Source organism: Bactrocera dorsalis, chromosome 2 (genome assembly GCF_023373825.1).
Source record: "Bactrocera dorsalis isolate Fly_Bdor chromosome 2, ASM2337382v1, whole genome shotgun sequence".
In the NCBI taxonomy this organism is placed as follows: domain Eukaryota; kingdom Metazoa; phylum Arthropoda; class Insecta; order Diptera; family Tephritidae; genus Bactrocera; species Bactrocera dorsalis.
Window position 1 is genome coordinate 81,116,741 of NC_064304.1, and position 15,547 is coordinate 81,132,287.

The 15,547-nt window shown below is 36.7% G+C and overlaps 1 protein-coding gene across 5 annotated transcripts in view; it reads right to left on the reverse strand.

Annotated features, from left to right (window-relative positions):
• Nucleotides 1-1,703: 1,703 nt before the first annotated feature.
• LOC105226608 (protein tipE) overlaps nucleotides 1,704-15,547 on the reverse strand; it is a 93,289-nt gene continuing 79,445 nt past the window's right edge. For all 5 annotated transcript variants that reach the window (XM_049447409.1, XM_049447408.1, XM_049447406.1 and 2 more), the window contains one exon: nucleotides 1,704-3,036. In XM_049447409.1, coding sequence (XP_049303366.1) covers nucleotides 2,967-3,036 — 70 coding nt within the window. In that variant the 3' untranslated portion in view covers nucleotides 1,704-2,966. The remainder of the gene's footprint in view (nucleotides 3,037-15,547) is intronic.

Consider the following 15,547-nt stretch of genomic DNA (forward strand, 5'->3'; position numbering starts at 1 on the left):
TTTCCATAAATATTAAAACAAAATTTTCAAAATGTGGATATTTTTACACGCTTCTGCAGCAATGCGTTAGCGACTATTCCAATATACATATGTATATTGTACATATACATACGTACATTTACATAGGCAATAAAACAAATTGCTCTGATGTTACATTTATTCGCTGGAACAAAACTTCATTATATACATATATATGCTTTGTTATATCCGTAAATGTCAATAACGGAAAAATTTAACTTCGGTTGTACCGAACCTATAATGCTCTGACCAAATACAAAGGATTCTCTGCAAGTGCACGAATTTGATCGGCCAGTTTGCGTGGCAGCTGCATATACATATGTATGATGCTATAAAAGTCCGATCTCATCGATTTTTTCGAATATTGTACCGTTTATTGAACAAGAATTCATGCCATATTTCCTGAAGATATCTTGTCACATAAAACATTTTTTAATACAAAAACTTGATTCCGATCTTTCAGTTTTGTATGACAGCTAGATGCTATACTGCTCCGATATCGGGGGTTCCAACAAATGAGCAGCTTCAAGACCTGTACGAAATTGCAGAGAGATATCAAAATTGCAGGACTATTCGCATATATACAGAAAGGTGGCTGGACAGACGGACTTGGTAAAATCGACTCAACTCATTAAGTAAACTTCAACATTTCCTTAGAGGTGTTAAAAACTTAGTGGCCAACTTGCATACCCTATTCAGGGTATAAAATAAATATTTCTTCATGATAATGATATAATAATGAAAAATGCTGACGCTGACGATGACGATGGCTACATATGTATGGGTGTACGTGCGTGCATATTAATGTATGTATGAGTGCGTCTGTATACATGCATATGGAGTGTATGTGTGTGTGTTGCATGAATATACGATAAATGCTGCACGCTGTTGAATTGTTTTAATTTTTAAACTTTTTTTTTGCAAATTCGGCTGTGCATTATTTTTGTTTGTGTGTTTATTATGCAATAATTTCAATAAATTCATTTGAAGCGGCTTTTCTATGGTCTGGCAATGATGAAGCGTTCCTGTTGTCTAACAGTAGTCTGCAGCGTTGCATTTCGCATGCTTGGCTAGGTCGTGTGCAAGCAACAATGTGCAATCTAACGCCTCAAAGTATGCAATGCCCTTGCTAGTTTAGTTGGTATGCTTTACACTGGTATTTTATGCATTGTCATATACACATTTATTTATTGTTATCCATATTATTGTTATTATTATTATTATTAAAACTACATATGTATGATTCTCTATGCACGTAAGTAACATTTCGGGGGGGTGGGTTGTTGGAAAGCTGCCTTTTAACGCTTTCGGGTTTTCGGTTATAATTTTTGCCATTTGGATCTGTAATTACATACATACATATATGCTGTTATATACATACATACCTATTATGTATTTCGACGGTGCCTTGTACAGCAGTTTGTGTGCGTGTGTTTACATGCAAGTATTTATATGCATACTTATAATTGTTTGCTAAACGCTTACTCTTAGTTTTGGTTTTGTTCTTGTTATTACTATAATTCTGTTTTGTTTTCTTCATTTTGCTTGCATTCGTTAAGTTTTACGCTAATTTCACATGCCTTAACTAATTTGGTTCGCTCCTAGTTTTTGTTATTATTGTAACTATTATAAAATTGCGTTTACCGTTATATTTCTGTATGTTTTTTGTTGGTTTTCATTTTCACAGCTACACCATTGCTATGCCTTCCGTTGTAACTGTGTGTGTGTGTGTGTGCAGCACCTTGCATAGTTGAGTGGTTAATTAGCTGCATACCGTTATGCTTAAGTAGTTAATTTCGTCTTAATTCAATTTATTCACTAAGTACTTTTATTCAGCAGTACAAAAATTAGTCCTTGCAAAAATTAATTCTCAATTGTTTGTAACTAAGCTAAGTTTAGTTATAATTAATTTGTTCTAGGTCTAGTTCAACTTCACCTTAATTCTCCTAATTATGCAATTTTTGTCACATAAAATACATATATTTCATATGCATGCCTACATATTCAATGAGTACATGCATACATACATATACATATGTATATCTACATTAAATTATATAACTCTATTCGTATTTATCAAACATTGTTTTTGTTTTCTTATTTAAATTAACTTAATTTCCATAGTTACCGTATGAAAATAACAATTTGTTTATAACATCTTAGGTCTGTAGGTATTTGAATTTCAGCGCTGCTATTTTTCAGCACACTCCTGTTGCATGTATGCTACCTATCACATGCATGTGTATGTGTGTGTATACCTACTTATATATTAACTCTTAACATACATATATACATACATGCGTAATTGTTTTGTTTTGGTATTGTTTTTGCTTCTCTAATTTCCGCATAAAAATCTTTTCTCTTTAACACTACTTAAGTAACTAACTGTAATCAATCTTAGGAATTATTCAGTTGGATCAATCATTATATGTTGCTATGTATGTATGTGTTTATGTGGGCGTGTATGCATGTCAATGGCTGCCGCTGGTTGAGCTGCATTCACCGGCACTTTAGCCAGCCGCCAGACCGTCATAGCTACATAATGTGCTTGCCCGCTTCGCCAAATCCACTGCGTCCATCGCATATTTTCTATGAATTCGCTGCGCTCTCGGCTCACAAGCACACAGCCAAATTGCCTACACACTCATGTATTTTTTCTAATTTTGTGTTTTGATTCAGTTTTTGTTGCCGTTATTGTTCGTATGCATGTTTGTTTGTGTATAAATGTTGTTGGAATTCTCGGGGTTTTCTGCTATTAGATTATATGCTTATTGTTGTTGTTAGTATTTTTTGTTACTGGTTGACTTTGATTGACACTATGATGGAAGCGCAAATAGATTATCCGTAGCTGACGTAGCGGTGATCTCCGCTGTCGTGATAAGCCTATGCTAGAAATCGCTACTCGTCGATGGATAACCCAAGTTGCTCTCCACCGTGTCATCCTTATGTCAGAGCGGTGGTTTGTACACCTCGATGGCCGGCGTCAGCATGTCCACGCGCGTTGAAATCGATGTATCACTGCAAGTAACAAAAACAAACAGTAAAAATCAGTCATAATTATGAAACTTTAAAGGAAGTAAGATATAAATATTATAATCAACTAGAGGACCCGTCCACGCTTCACTGTGGCTGATACATAGATAATACTACTACTACCATCTATATAATTTCTATTAGTTGGATTATAACTATTAGTTAATGAGATATTGCATTTTTGTGAAGCAACTTGTGTTAGTTTACAAAAAAATGGATCATAAAGCATTGCTTTTTTGGGGAAAATACTGTTGAATTTGGGCTCAGGGAAATCCACCGTTGAAAAGATATTTGCTAAGCTGGAAACACGCGAAATGAGCAAAGTAGGTGCCTCGTAGGTTCATAATCCAACAAAAACAACGAATAACTGATTCTGAAAAGTGTTTAAGTGCTCTCTAATCGGAACAAAGCCGAATTTTTTTGTCGGTGATAGAAACATAGCTCCATCAATTTCCTACTGGAGTCCAATCGACAGTCATTCTAGTGGACTGCGCATGGTGAACCGGTTCTCAGGCGTGGAAAGACGAAGAAGGCGGCTGGAAAGGCTATAACATCAGTCTTTTGGGATGCACGTGGTATAACACATACTCAACGATGGTTGCAGTTCTTTTCTTCTATTCCAAATACTTAATAATTGTATTATTTTTGAGGAAGAATCTATTTAAAATTGTACTCATATAAGTATTCAAATGATTCCTACAAACATGAATTATGAACAAATGCTTATAATTTGAAATATAATTTTTCTATTTATGAGTTATATTGGATTCTAACATAAGGAAATAAAAGGTATTTTATGTCCTTTCCCTGGTTCTAAGCTACCTTCCCACCAATTTTCAGCCAAATCGGTTCAGCCGTTCTTGAGATATAAATAGTGTAACTAACACAACTTTCTTATATATATATATATATAGATATTAAACAAATTTGGGCGGGGCTAATGCGACAAGTGTTTGACCGAGTGTTTCCAACTTTAAAGCTCCGAGTGGCGTGTGGATAGTCCCGTAAATTTCGAAACTCCCAGAGTATTGCATCTTGAGTTTTATTAAGAACTATTCATTCCTCAAGGCCAGAAATCTGCTTTTGTAAGTTTTTAGAATGTGGCTTGTCACGAAGAGTGAGTGCTAATATCTTTAGTCACGATCCAACCACCTCATGGAAATGTTATACTTAGCTTCTAATTTGAAAGAAACCGTAACACTTCAAATGCTAGAATGTAGATGGGGTACGTACTTTACAAGGTTGAAAATTTTGACAAATTCGTATTATGGAAGTCGGCTGGGAAAGTATTGCTCTGTGTCATTTACTGGCTATCGATCAAAGCGCATCTACTGGTTTACACCAGAGACGAAGGAACAGTTATAATATTGAACCTGCTTCATTGTAGACGAAGTCTATCCCCTCGACTGAATGTCAACTATGTTCTGATATGAGGATCTCCATAAAGTACCGAGTGAAATGCATTTCAGCCATGACAGCGTACCAGCTCAGAACTCGGAAGTTGCCATAGCGAGCTTGGTTGAATTCGGCTACAAAATGCTGTCTTATGCGGCTTCCTTTTGTTTTTAAACTTGTAAAAGTTACCCGCCGAGCAATAATATATTTTGAATGATTATGTTAAGCATGCCACAGGGGTTTATTTTTCAGGCCTCCAAAACATGAATTTTTCAGAGATGTAAAATAAGTTGAAGCAGGTAAGCTGAGTCAAGTATATCAGTTAAAAGGAAACAGTGAGAATATAGTATCACTTTCTTATGTGGTTTCGAAGAGGAGTTCTATGGGACGGAGCAGACTTCAGTAGGATGGAATTTCAGTTTGGAGCAAGCTGAACACATACTTATATGAAATCATTGGAAAGTGCATACTTAGATCTGATAAAATCCAAGCAACATATATTTTTTGTGTAAAGTTGAAGACCAAAAAATTTTACCTCGCGGTTTCGACAAAACAATATGCTTTTGTAGACTGACAAATGTTGTATTAAGTTTTTTCTACCAATAAAGTTTTTAGTTTAAACTTTCATTTCTGGCTTATACGTTTATATATACTCTGAACAGACAAAAAGCTGATTCGATTCAGCCATTTCCGTCTGCCTGTCCGACTGAACGATATTGAGATAACCGAACGATCGGAATTAGGTGCTTGTATGGAAAACTCTTTCATTGCACGAGGTATATTCAATACATTTGGCCAGGATTAATGTCTAAGGCAATTTGGCAATCTACGAAAAAAGATCGGATCACCACATCTATAGTATATATACATAGTTGTAACACAAACACACTGTTGTATAATTTCGTTGTTGCTAAGCAATTAATATTAATTTTGTTGTTGTAAATACTAACTGGGGTTCATCACAACAAAGTTCTCGGATGCGATGTGTGTGAGTGATGCCTAGCGGTGAAATGAAATCTTTAATTTCATGTTGGGCTTGATGAGCTAAGCTCCAGCATTTACACAATTAGTGAGCAACAGAAAGTGAAGGTAATGAAAGAGCTGCAAAGATAGCTGTTCCTAAGCAGTGGAGAACGGCGGAAATGAAGGAATGGATTTTCTTATCAACATTTTTATTTGTTTTCGAACTTCTTATAATAAATATTTGAGCAGCTGTATGTAATGGCGAAAGCAGAAAATAAATAGAGCCAAAGTAAACATAAAATCCTGCAAGGTATTCTAAGCATTTCGCTTCCTGTCGAACAGAATGATTCATCATTTATCTATGTGTCTTCGCCCGTTGAACATTTGGTTGCTGGTCACGAAATAAACACACATACACACCTATTGGTTTATGGGCTAAAAACGTTCTTATGCACGTATATTTGTGTGAGTTTATGCATCCGTGAGACCAATTCGTGTTTGCCGCCATTATGAAAACTTTCGAGCCAATATTAATGCGGCTAACGCGCCCACCGAGTACGCGCGTAACCAATCAATCAATCTATCGGCCAAGCAACACGCAAAAGGTTCAGACAGACAGCTAAAGGTCTTCCTGTGTACTAGGAGCATTCATCCTGTTGTTGTGGGCAACAGAAATCCCAGTCTGATTTGCAAACTTCTCAAATCGGCAGTTTTTGTTGTTGTTCGTGTGTCCGGTTGTGTTTGATTGTTGGATTACTGCAAGAACTGTGGAGCGCCGAAAGCTGTCTCAATTCCCGCAAATCATAAATAAAAATTTGGAAAGCATTTTTCTCAGTTTAAGCACTTATTTGTTCGTATTCTCCAGCGAGTCAGAAGCATAAGGCGGTGTTGATACGTATGTGTTCACTTTTTTGGGAATGAGTTCGACGTTGCATAGGCACGCCTTCTTATCGTAAAGTGAATATAATGTAAATATTTTGCTCTCCTTTCCTATTTCTTAAACGGAATTTTGAAATTGGAAATTTTAATACTTTTTGGTTAAATGCGCTTTAAAGGGTTCGCTGGTTGAGGAAGGGGACTACATGGTGTCAGAAATATAGTAAAGTACCATTTGATGTTCAATGTGACTTTTTACTTTATTCTCAACTAGACGAACATGGTTTCATTTCGAATTGTAGTTTTGAAGCAGGTGTACTTTGTGAACCGAACGAGTTGGTTGAAATCAATACTAGCTGCTCCAATAGATTTTAACCCGCAGAGATATTCGTATGTCCAATATGGTTAACAATCGCACAGTACAGGAAATAATTTTTTCCCCTCGCAACTGTTCATATTAATGTACCTAAATTAGTTATGAGGACTGTAATTTTTTATACTTTGAATACGGGATGTAAGACATCCTATAAGCAGTCGTTTTAGCCATTTTAGTCTGTCTGTCAGTCAGTATATACGCGAACTAGTCCCTCAGATATCGTTATGAAATTTGGCACAATAACATTTCTCCCAAAGGAGCAGCTGTGGGAGCCAGCCAAACTTTATGGAAAAGTTTCTTATTTGACGAGATATTTTCATGAAGTTTGACAAAGATTATTGTCTAACGCTAGGCTACAACCTCCGCATAAATTGTTCAGATCAGACTACTATAACATATACCATAGATGCCATACAAACCGACTGAAAATCAAGATAAAGATTTTCGTTCCTTATTATCCTTGAAGATTGCTTATATCAAACAACATGGTCAGAAAGCTCAAGAAAAACGTTTTCGGATGGGCGGAAAGTTTTGGCCGGCAAGGTAAGTATGTTCGAGTACCTGCTCCTTTTAAACATTGCAAGAAATATGAGTAACTTTTTTGGAAAGCGAAGGAAACAGAAAGCAAACATAAGCGGCGATAGATACCCATCTACGCCTTAGAAAAACTCAAAGCAATACTTGAAAGTTTTAAGTGTTTCATATCTATCTATTATTTCCAATGTGCATGCAAATAAGTTTTGATAATGGCATGGTGCATGCAAAAATATTCGAACTTAGATCTGTAAGTGTATGTATGCATTTTACTGGTATTTATAAACATTTCGTTTATTTTGTCAAACCAAACGCTCTTCAAGTTGTAACTAAGAACCAGGAGGAAGAGAAGATATTTCTTACGAAATAAGAAACACTATTCGATAACTCCCTGAAGTATGACCGTTAACATCGAAGAGCTAGTTCAGACTACATATGTACGTGTATGTCTGTATTAGTTTTATCGCTAGCCAATACTGGGAGGTTTTACTAGTAGTAACACCTGCATAACTTGCTAAGCTCGTTTTGATATCCAATAACCGGATCGAATTCGTCTAGATGGCAACCAGCCAGATGACATGAATGAATGTCTCCTACATTTCTATAACATCTTTATGAAACCTTTGATTTGGATAATATCACTAAATACTTCCCTATCTAGTTAGAGTACGTGTGATAGCGAAGTAAATCTTTTTTTGTGCTGGAGGATATTTTAGTTTTCCCAACAACCCGGACTTGTAATCTTATCAGTTCGGTTAACAAAAACAAGCAGTCTTTTAGTTCAGAGAACTTTATTATTGGTGCTATATCATAAGTGAAATATGGTTAGACTTTCTTGACAACACAATTTAAACGAATGTTTAAGAAATCTTAGAAGTATAAAAGTCTAAAAGCGGTTTCTCCTTCTCGGTGCAGATTCGCCTTTTTCGATTACATGGTTGGTTTCTACCAAGTGTTTTATTTAATTTATATAACTGTGGTAAACAAACTTGCAAATCCTAAACCGAAATGATTTCAACAAGCTTATGGCTTCATTTTGAGACGAATACGCCACACACATTCACATAGAAATAATAAAGACATTTTTAATGTGGTTGAGTGTAGCTAAAATCGGCTGTCAAACTGGGGTAATATGAACCTCGTTCCATTTATTGAAGTTTTAGAGACATTGGAATATATAAAACATAATTCTGGGAAGTTACTAAAGTGGGACATGAGAACGAGTTGTTGTAATACGTTTTCGTAATAATTTCATGATATGTGTATGAACCCATACACAATCCGTGGGGTAAAATAGTAATTTATATCATCTTGCACTCTATATGATATCCGAATTCCATGTTTTGATCTTCAACGTTTTATTCAGTTCTTTCGTCGTCAAAAAGGTTGATGAAATAACAGTCCATAAATAACGATAATACTTTGTAAAGAATTAAAAAAAATGTACAATTTATACTGCTCAAATCCTTATCACCCCTTTCTAGCTAATACTATACTAATATTTCTTTATCCAGTTTTCTTACAATTTGTTTTTATCTTTGTCATTTGACACCATACTTTTCAAACCAGATATTTAAGTTTTGGCCACATATAAATGGTAAAGTACATCTGCAATAGTGATCCGATCTGATCAATTTCTTCGGAGATTGCATAAAAGCCTTCGGCCATAACCCGTGCCAAATTGCTTGAGATATCTCGTCAAATGAAAAAGCTTTCCATACAATCCCTGTTTTCCGATTGTTCAATTTTATGGCTGCTATATATATGTTATAATAGCCCGATTTCAGTGGTTCCGACAAATTAGCAGCTTTATGAAGAGAAGAGGATGTCTGTTTTCTGATCGATTTCTCAGAAGGACATGGCTAAAGTGGCTGAGGACACATTCTCCTGCACAGGGTTTCTTTAGATTGATACAGATTTCGCTTATGGAAATCTTTGAGATAATCTTCAATTCTTCACTTCACCTCAGGTATGGCCAGAATAGTAACTATGAAATCTGAAGTACCTTGCAATAATGGTGACAGGAGTGGAGTTAAAGCTTTTTACTGCAGTTTCGCAAAGTCCAACCATGTCGGTACAAGTTACCAATCGATACCTATATTTTTTCATGGGAAACTTCTTACATGATATTTATAAATGATCTTTGACAAAGTTTTTCCATAGTCGCTCATAATTTTTAAAGAAAATCTTCGTCGCCTGTCAAATGCTGGTGTGTGAATGCTGGTTGAAAAGCGACTGTAGTTAGATCAGAACAAAGCTCGAGCGATACAGTTTTTGTCGTACAGCTTGCAAAGGCGGTCGCCCAACCATAATATAGGTTATGTTGTCAAAGTCCTTGCATTATGAAAAATATTTTTCTACAGATCACTGGATCATCCTCTTCTGTGCTCTTATGGCTTATACAGAATTTACCACTTTTGAATGATTGCTTCGTGAGTGTGATGACTCTAAAATGGACGTCTAAAGTGTTTGGTCTTCAAGAATTCAGTTCCTCGCTCTGAACTGGATAATTTCGATTGGAAGTAGATCTGAAAACTGCCATGTTTTAAAATATAATAAATGTGAGCGTTTTGGCATGTGAACCCGACCGTTCCAAAAAGATAACAAACAGATTTACCGCTACATGGTGCCACTTGCTGCGGGGGGTGAATTTTTGATTTACAAGTGTTTATACCAACATTTGTGCGACCACGGTTTGTCTGTAACGACCTGAGTGGTGGAACTGTGTGCATTGCGTTTAGCGAGGTGTGCACACCAATGTGCCACAGCACGTGTCTCCTGAGACAGTCGGCACATGGTCCGCGACTGCGAATGGTTTAATTAATTCTTTATTTTATTTGCGATTTATACTCGTACAGCCGAAGTGGCTACGCCATCACCTGTCACATTCTGTATGAATTTGTGCCTCTGCAAGTGTGTGTATGTGTGTGTGTATCACTTGTTGGCTTTGCTGTCTGCGCGCTCGAACCCGCTGACTACCACGCCATGTTGAAGGCAAATAAGTGCTAGCGCGAGCACTTGAAAAATGTGCGGCAATGCTATTTGACACAAGGCAGGCTTTGAGTGTGGTTATTAATTTGATCACACGCACATGTGCACGCGCATGCCTGTGTGTATGTGCATGCAAATACAGGAACATCGGACGGCCGTGAGGTTGATGTGTGTTTGCTCTGAACACGCCGTTTTGCGGTGTGAACGCGGTTTGTTAATAAAAACCACAAAAACACTCTTCGGGGAAATGGAGTTTCACTAACAAACCGCACCCCATACTGACAAAATGGCCAGCCACATATGGCAGATGGTAGGCTCATGCACACGCATAAGTATGTATGTATGCTTATGAATTGCAACCCAACAAGCGTTTTTGTTTTATATCAATTTCATATGAATTTTCGTTCTCATAAGCTATCCCAAGTATAGAAGGTACGTAAAAGTTAATTTGCAGCATACATCTGTTTCTGTTCTCTGTAGCAGACGCTAACGTTAGACTTCTTTTTATGACCTTTGCGATTTTCTCTCTGTAAAGCTGCCACTCGGTAGCTTGTTCGAGAATTCTTGGGTTAAAATAATACTGTAACGATATTCCAAAAGGAGTGCTTCGACGATTGGAAAAAGCGCTGGCTTAAGTGCATAATATCGAATGGAAAATATATTGAAGGCGACAACATTATTGCAGACGAATGAATAAATATTTTCTTCAAGAAACGAAAATTCACGTTATTTTAAAAATACATCTCGTACATTTCAAGTAAAACCATTTTTCTTCTAAATAAATATGGTAAATTCAATAACGCCATCTTGATTTTATACACTGGAAGAATATACGACAGTTTGAAAACAAAAATCCCTCTAGAATGTTAGCAAAATGGTTACACGGGATTGTAACACGCAGTTCTATCGCCTTCACTAGATACGGATACTTTTTACATGCATTTGCACTTGCTATGAATATTTGAAATTTCGTTTCGATAACGAAGAATTCACCACAGAAAAGGGTAACCACTATATCAAGTAAGGTTAATCTGTTCAATTGCTTTAATAAATAAAAAAAATTCAAATTGATAATGTTAAAGGTTACATATATATTTCTAATTTGTAAAATTATAGTTCCAGATTGCTCTTTCTATACTTAGTTGAAGATTTTTATACTTCACAGTTGATTGATTTCGGGAGCAACCTTTTCATATCAGTCATTGTATTTCTAAGGCTCGACATGATTGAAGGAAGGAACATATTCAGTTCGAAGCATTTCCCCTTGTGTTTGCTAGGTTATTCGCATGCAGTGTCCTGTTGGTAAATTGGCAAGTAAGTTGCTGAGTCATTGTGAGACCGGGCCATTTCGGCGCGTGTCTTTGTAGTTTGTGGCACTCTTTCTTGTTGCTGGCAAACACCATATTTGGCTCATCGGATTTAATCGTTTGTACTGCTGTCTAAACGTTGAATGTCGCCGCTTTTAGTGACCACGTGCATGCAACATGAGTACGATTGCGGCAATTAAAGTGTAAATTTGCAATTCAAAACTGCCCATAAAGGTTATTACAAGCATTTACTTTCCTTGTGCACGTGTGAACAAGACAGTTTGGTAATAAAAGTACTTTCTCGAAGTATCTAGAAGTGATGAAGAGATTTAAACAGTTTTAAAGCCTTTATGAGTCTGAGTGTTAGCGATTTTTATAGCATTTGTTTGTCAAAGTCGTTGCATTAGGGCGTTTCTGAATTGGGTGAGACACACTTTTCTACAGACCGTTAGAAGTTCAGGACATACGAATACGCAGTCATAAGGTGGCACTCCTCAAATACACCATTCTTTCAAAGTTTCATCCTGATATATTAGCTCATTCTTGATTTGTATACTGAAAAATGAAAGTTTCAAATGGAATTTGAAATTGCATTATATGGGAAGTAGGCGTGGCTGTTGTAAGATTTTACTCATTTTTACACTGTGATTCAGGAATATCCGTAAAATGTCATGTACCGAACTTGGTTTCGAGATATGTGTTTTCACCTGAACGCCCCATCATACCATATCGAGGGTAAGATTAATTGCCTCTGGCCTTTTTAGTGATAGATTTAGCAGGCCAGTACCGTTATAAAGGGAGTGATCGGGCGTATTATCCAATTTCATCCGTTTTCACACAGTCGGTAGAGGTTCTCATATTATAAGAGCTGGGTTGTTGTAACTTTAATGGTTTATTAGATATCTACATTCAAGTTATTAGATGGCGGGGTCACATCCACTCTTTCAAAATTTTTTACCCACAGGTGTCCCTTGCTAATGCCATCTCCTGTTCCGAATTAGAGTTTTATATCTTGATTTAATGCTTAGTTATGGCACAAGATACGTTTTCGTTTAATGGTGTTATGGAGGGCATGACAGTGGTCCAATTACGACCATCTACGAACACGTAGTTTTTTTTCGCCAAGAAACTGATATGCTCGTTTCACGAAGATATTTCAATTTTTATTGAAGTTACAACTTGCACTGACGGATGGACGGACAGACAGACACCCGGATTTCAACTCGTCACGTCATCATGATCTTTTATATTCACAAAACCTACAAGTATATCTATCTCAATTAGTTTTAGGTGATACGTAGAATCGTTTATTGAAGAAAAGTATTATACTCTCAAGCAACATATTGCAAGAGTAAAATTCCAGTACAACAAATTAGTTCCAGTGAATTTTATTTCACAGTGATGACGATGTTGTGAATTAGGTCTGAAAGCGCGTGTATTTCGACTTCAGTGCGGACTGAAAAAATAGAGGTCATAACATCAAACCTTAATAGCTCATTGAAGTTTACCCGAACTCGACAAATTGTTTTGTCTTTGCTCTACGATTACTGTAAGTATTTAGGTTGAGGCGTTAAGAGATAAACACACAATTCATACTAATGTTGTACCCATGTAGAATTGCTAAGAAAGTTTATTGATGAATCTATAGTAATATCAACTAACTACTACTTTTTGTTGATCTCTGTATCTGCAAGCACGAAGATACGATCTTCGCGATAGTCTTTTTTTAACGTATCTATTATTTACCACTGGAAAGATAACCATAACTGCGGGTTAAAATTTGCTCTGAGTATAAATGAAAGTTTGACAGTGTGAAAAGAAAAGTTCGCCATTCGACGTATCGTTATCTTACTTGGGTTAATACTTCAATTTGAGCTTCTGAGACAAAAAGATTTGCTATTTCTGTTGGAGAAACATTATGGTTACTGGGTCTGAAGTTCAAGTTTGGAGATGACCATTAAAAACCCATACATACATACGCAGTTGTAAATAAGAACATTATTAAATTTTTAAGTATGGTCGCTCACCCCGGGGAATTCACTAACGTTGAAGGAAGGGATGGGTCTCGAAGTAGGTCTTTTATTTGAGGTTATGTTTCCGAAATGAATCGATAAAACTCAATGTAAATAATTTATTTTCTTACACCAATTCCAAGGATTTTGTTACTTCTGCTTCTAGCAGAAGTGTTTCTAAACTTTTTGAAGTAGTAGTTGTTGTCAAAGTTTCTAAAAATTGTTCCAAATAACTGTGAGCTAAGCTTGTGTGGGGGAAATGGAACAAAAAGTCAACAGTTTTTGATCCTGTGTCTGTGATTTATTACAAATCTGCTGAAAAACAAATAACTATCCTTGTATGTACATATGTATATTTATATTTTTTAGGTGCACACGGCGCGGCGTTTCAGTTGGAGTCAAGCATTTGTCTCATACAAAACTTAATTAGATTTTAAATGACGCAGATGCAGAAGTTGTCACACACACTACTTATAACGCACACTCGCACACATATACAAACACATGTGGCAATGCATTAAACTTGCCTATTATGGAGTTCTTCCAATGCGACACACTGTAGATTCTGCAACAACGCTGAACGCAACGAACCAGAAGAGTCTTCTTGATTGCAGCGAATGTTGAATCCAGTGCAAATTAAAACAGACACGTGGTTGTAACTGTACTTATATACAACCATGCATGCAAACCTTTTTGTTCCGAACTGAAAATTACTAGTTACTTTTAGGAGAATCCTACTCAAATTGTTTGTTGCCAGATTTTTATACGAGAAATTTATTACTTTTGAAAAGCTCCGTTTCATAAAATATTGTAAGTGTAGCTTCTCGCTACCAATTATGAACAAGTGTTCAACGCATTCTCACAAGGTTTATCGCCTAACTGAAACCTATAGGAGGCAGATAATGGGTTAGGTTAGGAAAGAGGCTGATTTTTTGTGAGGTGACGAATAATCCCACATCCACAGCTAGAGACGTTATGTATCAAAAAGACCGTCGAATATCGAAAAAGCGCCTGACACCTGTTGCAAATAAGTATCAATTCTGGCCAAATCGCCAGGTTCGTAAAAAGGATGATAACCGAGATGCCTCAACCTTAATCTGGCGAAAGGTGGTAAGTGGAAGAGAAAGTCTGTTGGTACTTCCACCTCATTTTCCTCATGACCATTTTTTGACGTTTTAGGACACATATCCTAAGGGCACTCCTTATTTGTGGTTTTCGCAGCTCGACAAGTGCTGGTTGCTGACCAACGATTGCTGATTTTCGACGATTCTGCTGTGGCCAAGCACCCAGCCATGTTTATTTGGAAGTAGCTTGATGTTACTGCTAGTAAGGTTATTCACGCCTTGAATAGCTTTGGGGTCACTGTAGTTCTGCTATCGGAGTGCATGCATAACTCACTAAAAGACGCCGCACTTCGGAGAAAACATCGGCTGCAACCGTGAAAGCTGTAATTTCTGCTTGAAAGACACTACAGTCTTGAGTTTCCTTCTTAGTTGAGTTTCAATCCATTAATGAAAAAGTTCACTGCGCCCCCCTTGATGAAAGACCCCACAGCCACTCACTGTGGCGTAGCTACAACTTCGGGCACCCGGGGCCAAGGATGTTCTGCCGCCCCCCTTTATCTACCTTCCTACAAGTCATGAAGTGGTTCGAACAAAAGTGAATTTTTACAAAATATCTTCGATAAAAAAAATTTTTGAAGTATTTTTCTGAATATTAAAAAACAGCGAAGATTGTTTTGCCGCCCCCAAGACGTTGCGCCCGGGAACGGAATTTTTTTATTCCATTCGAATACTGCGTTCTTATTCAAAATCTTCCATTTTTTGGTTGTGTTTTGATCCAGAAATCCAATAACTCTAAAATACATTATAATTAGATGTTAATCCCAAATACAAATCCTATTTTTTTCTTTATAATTTGGAAAACAATTGAAAAGCTCCAATTTCTACGAATGTTTTTTCGGCTTTACAAGAGCAAGTGGGGTTGCCTTTCCCGAGTTGTAGGAGTATTACTCGTCGTTGTGGATGCCAGTTGAAGATATT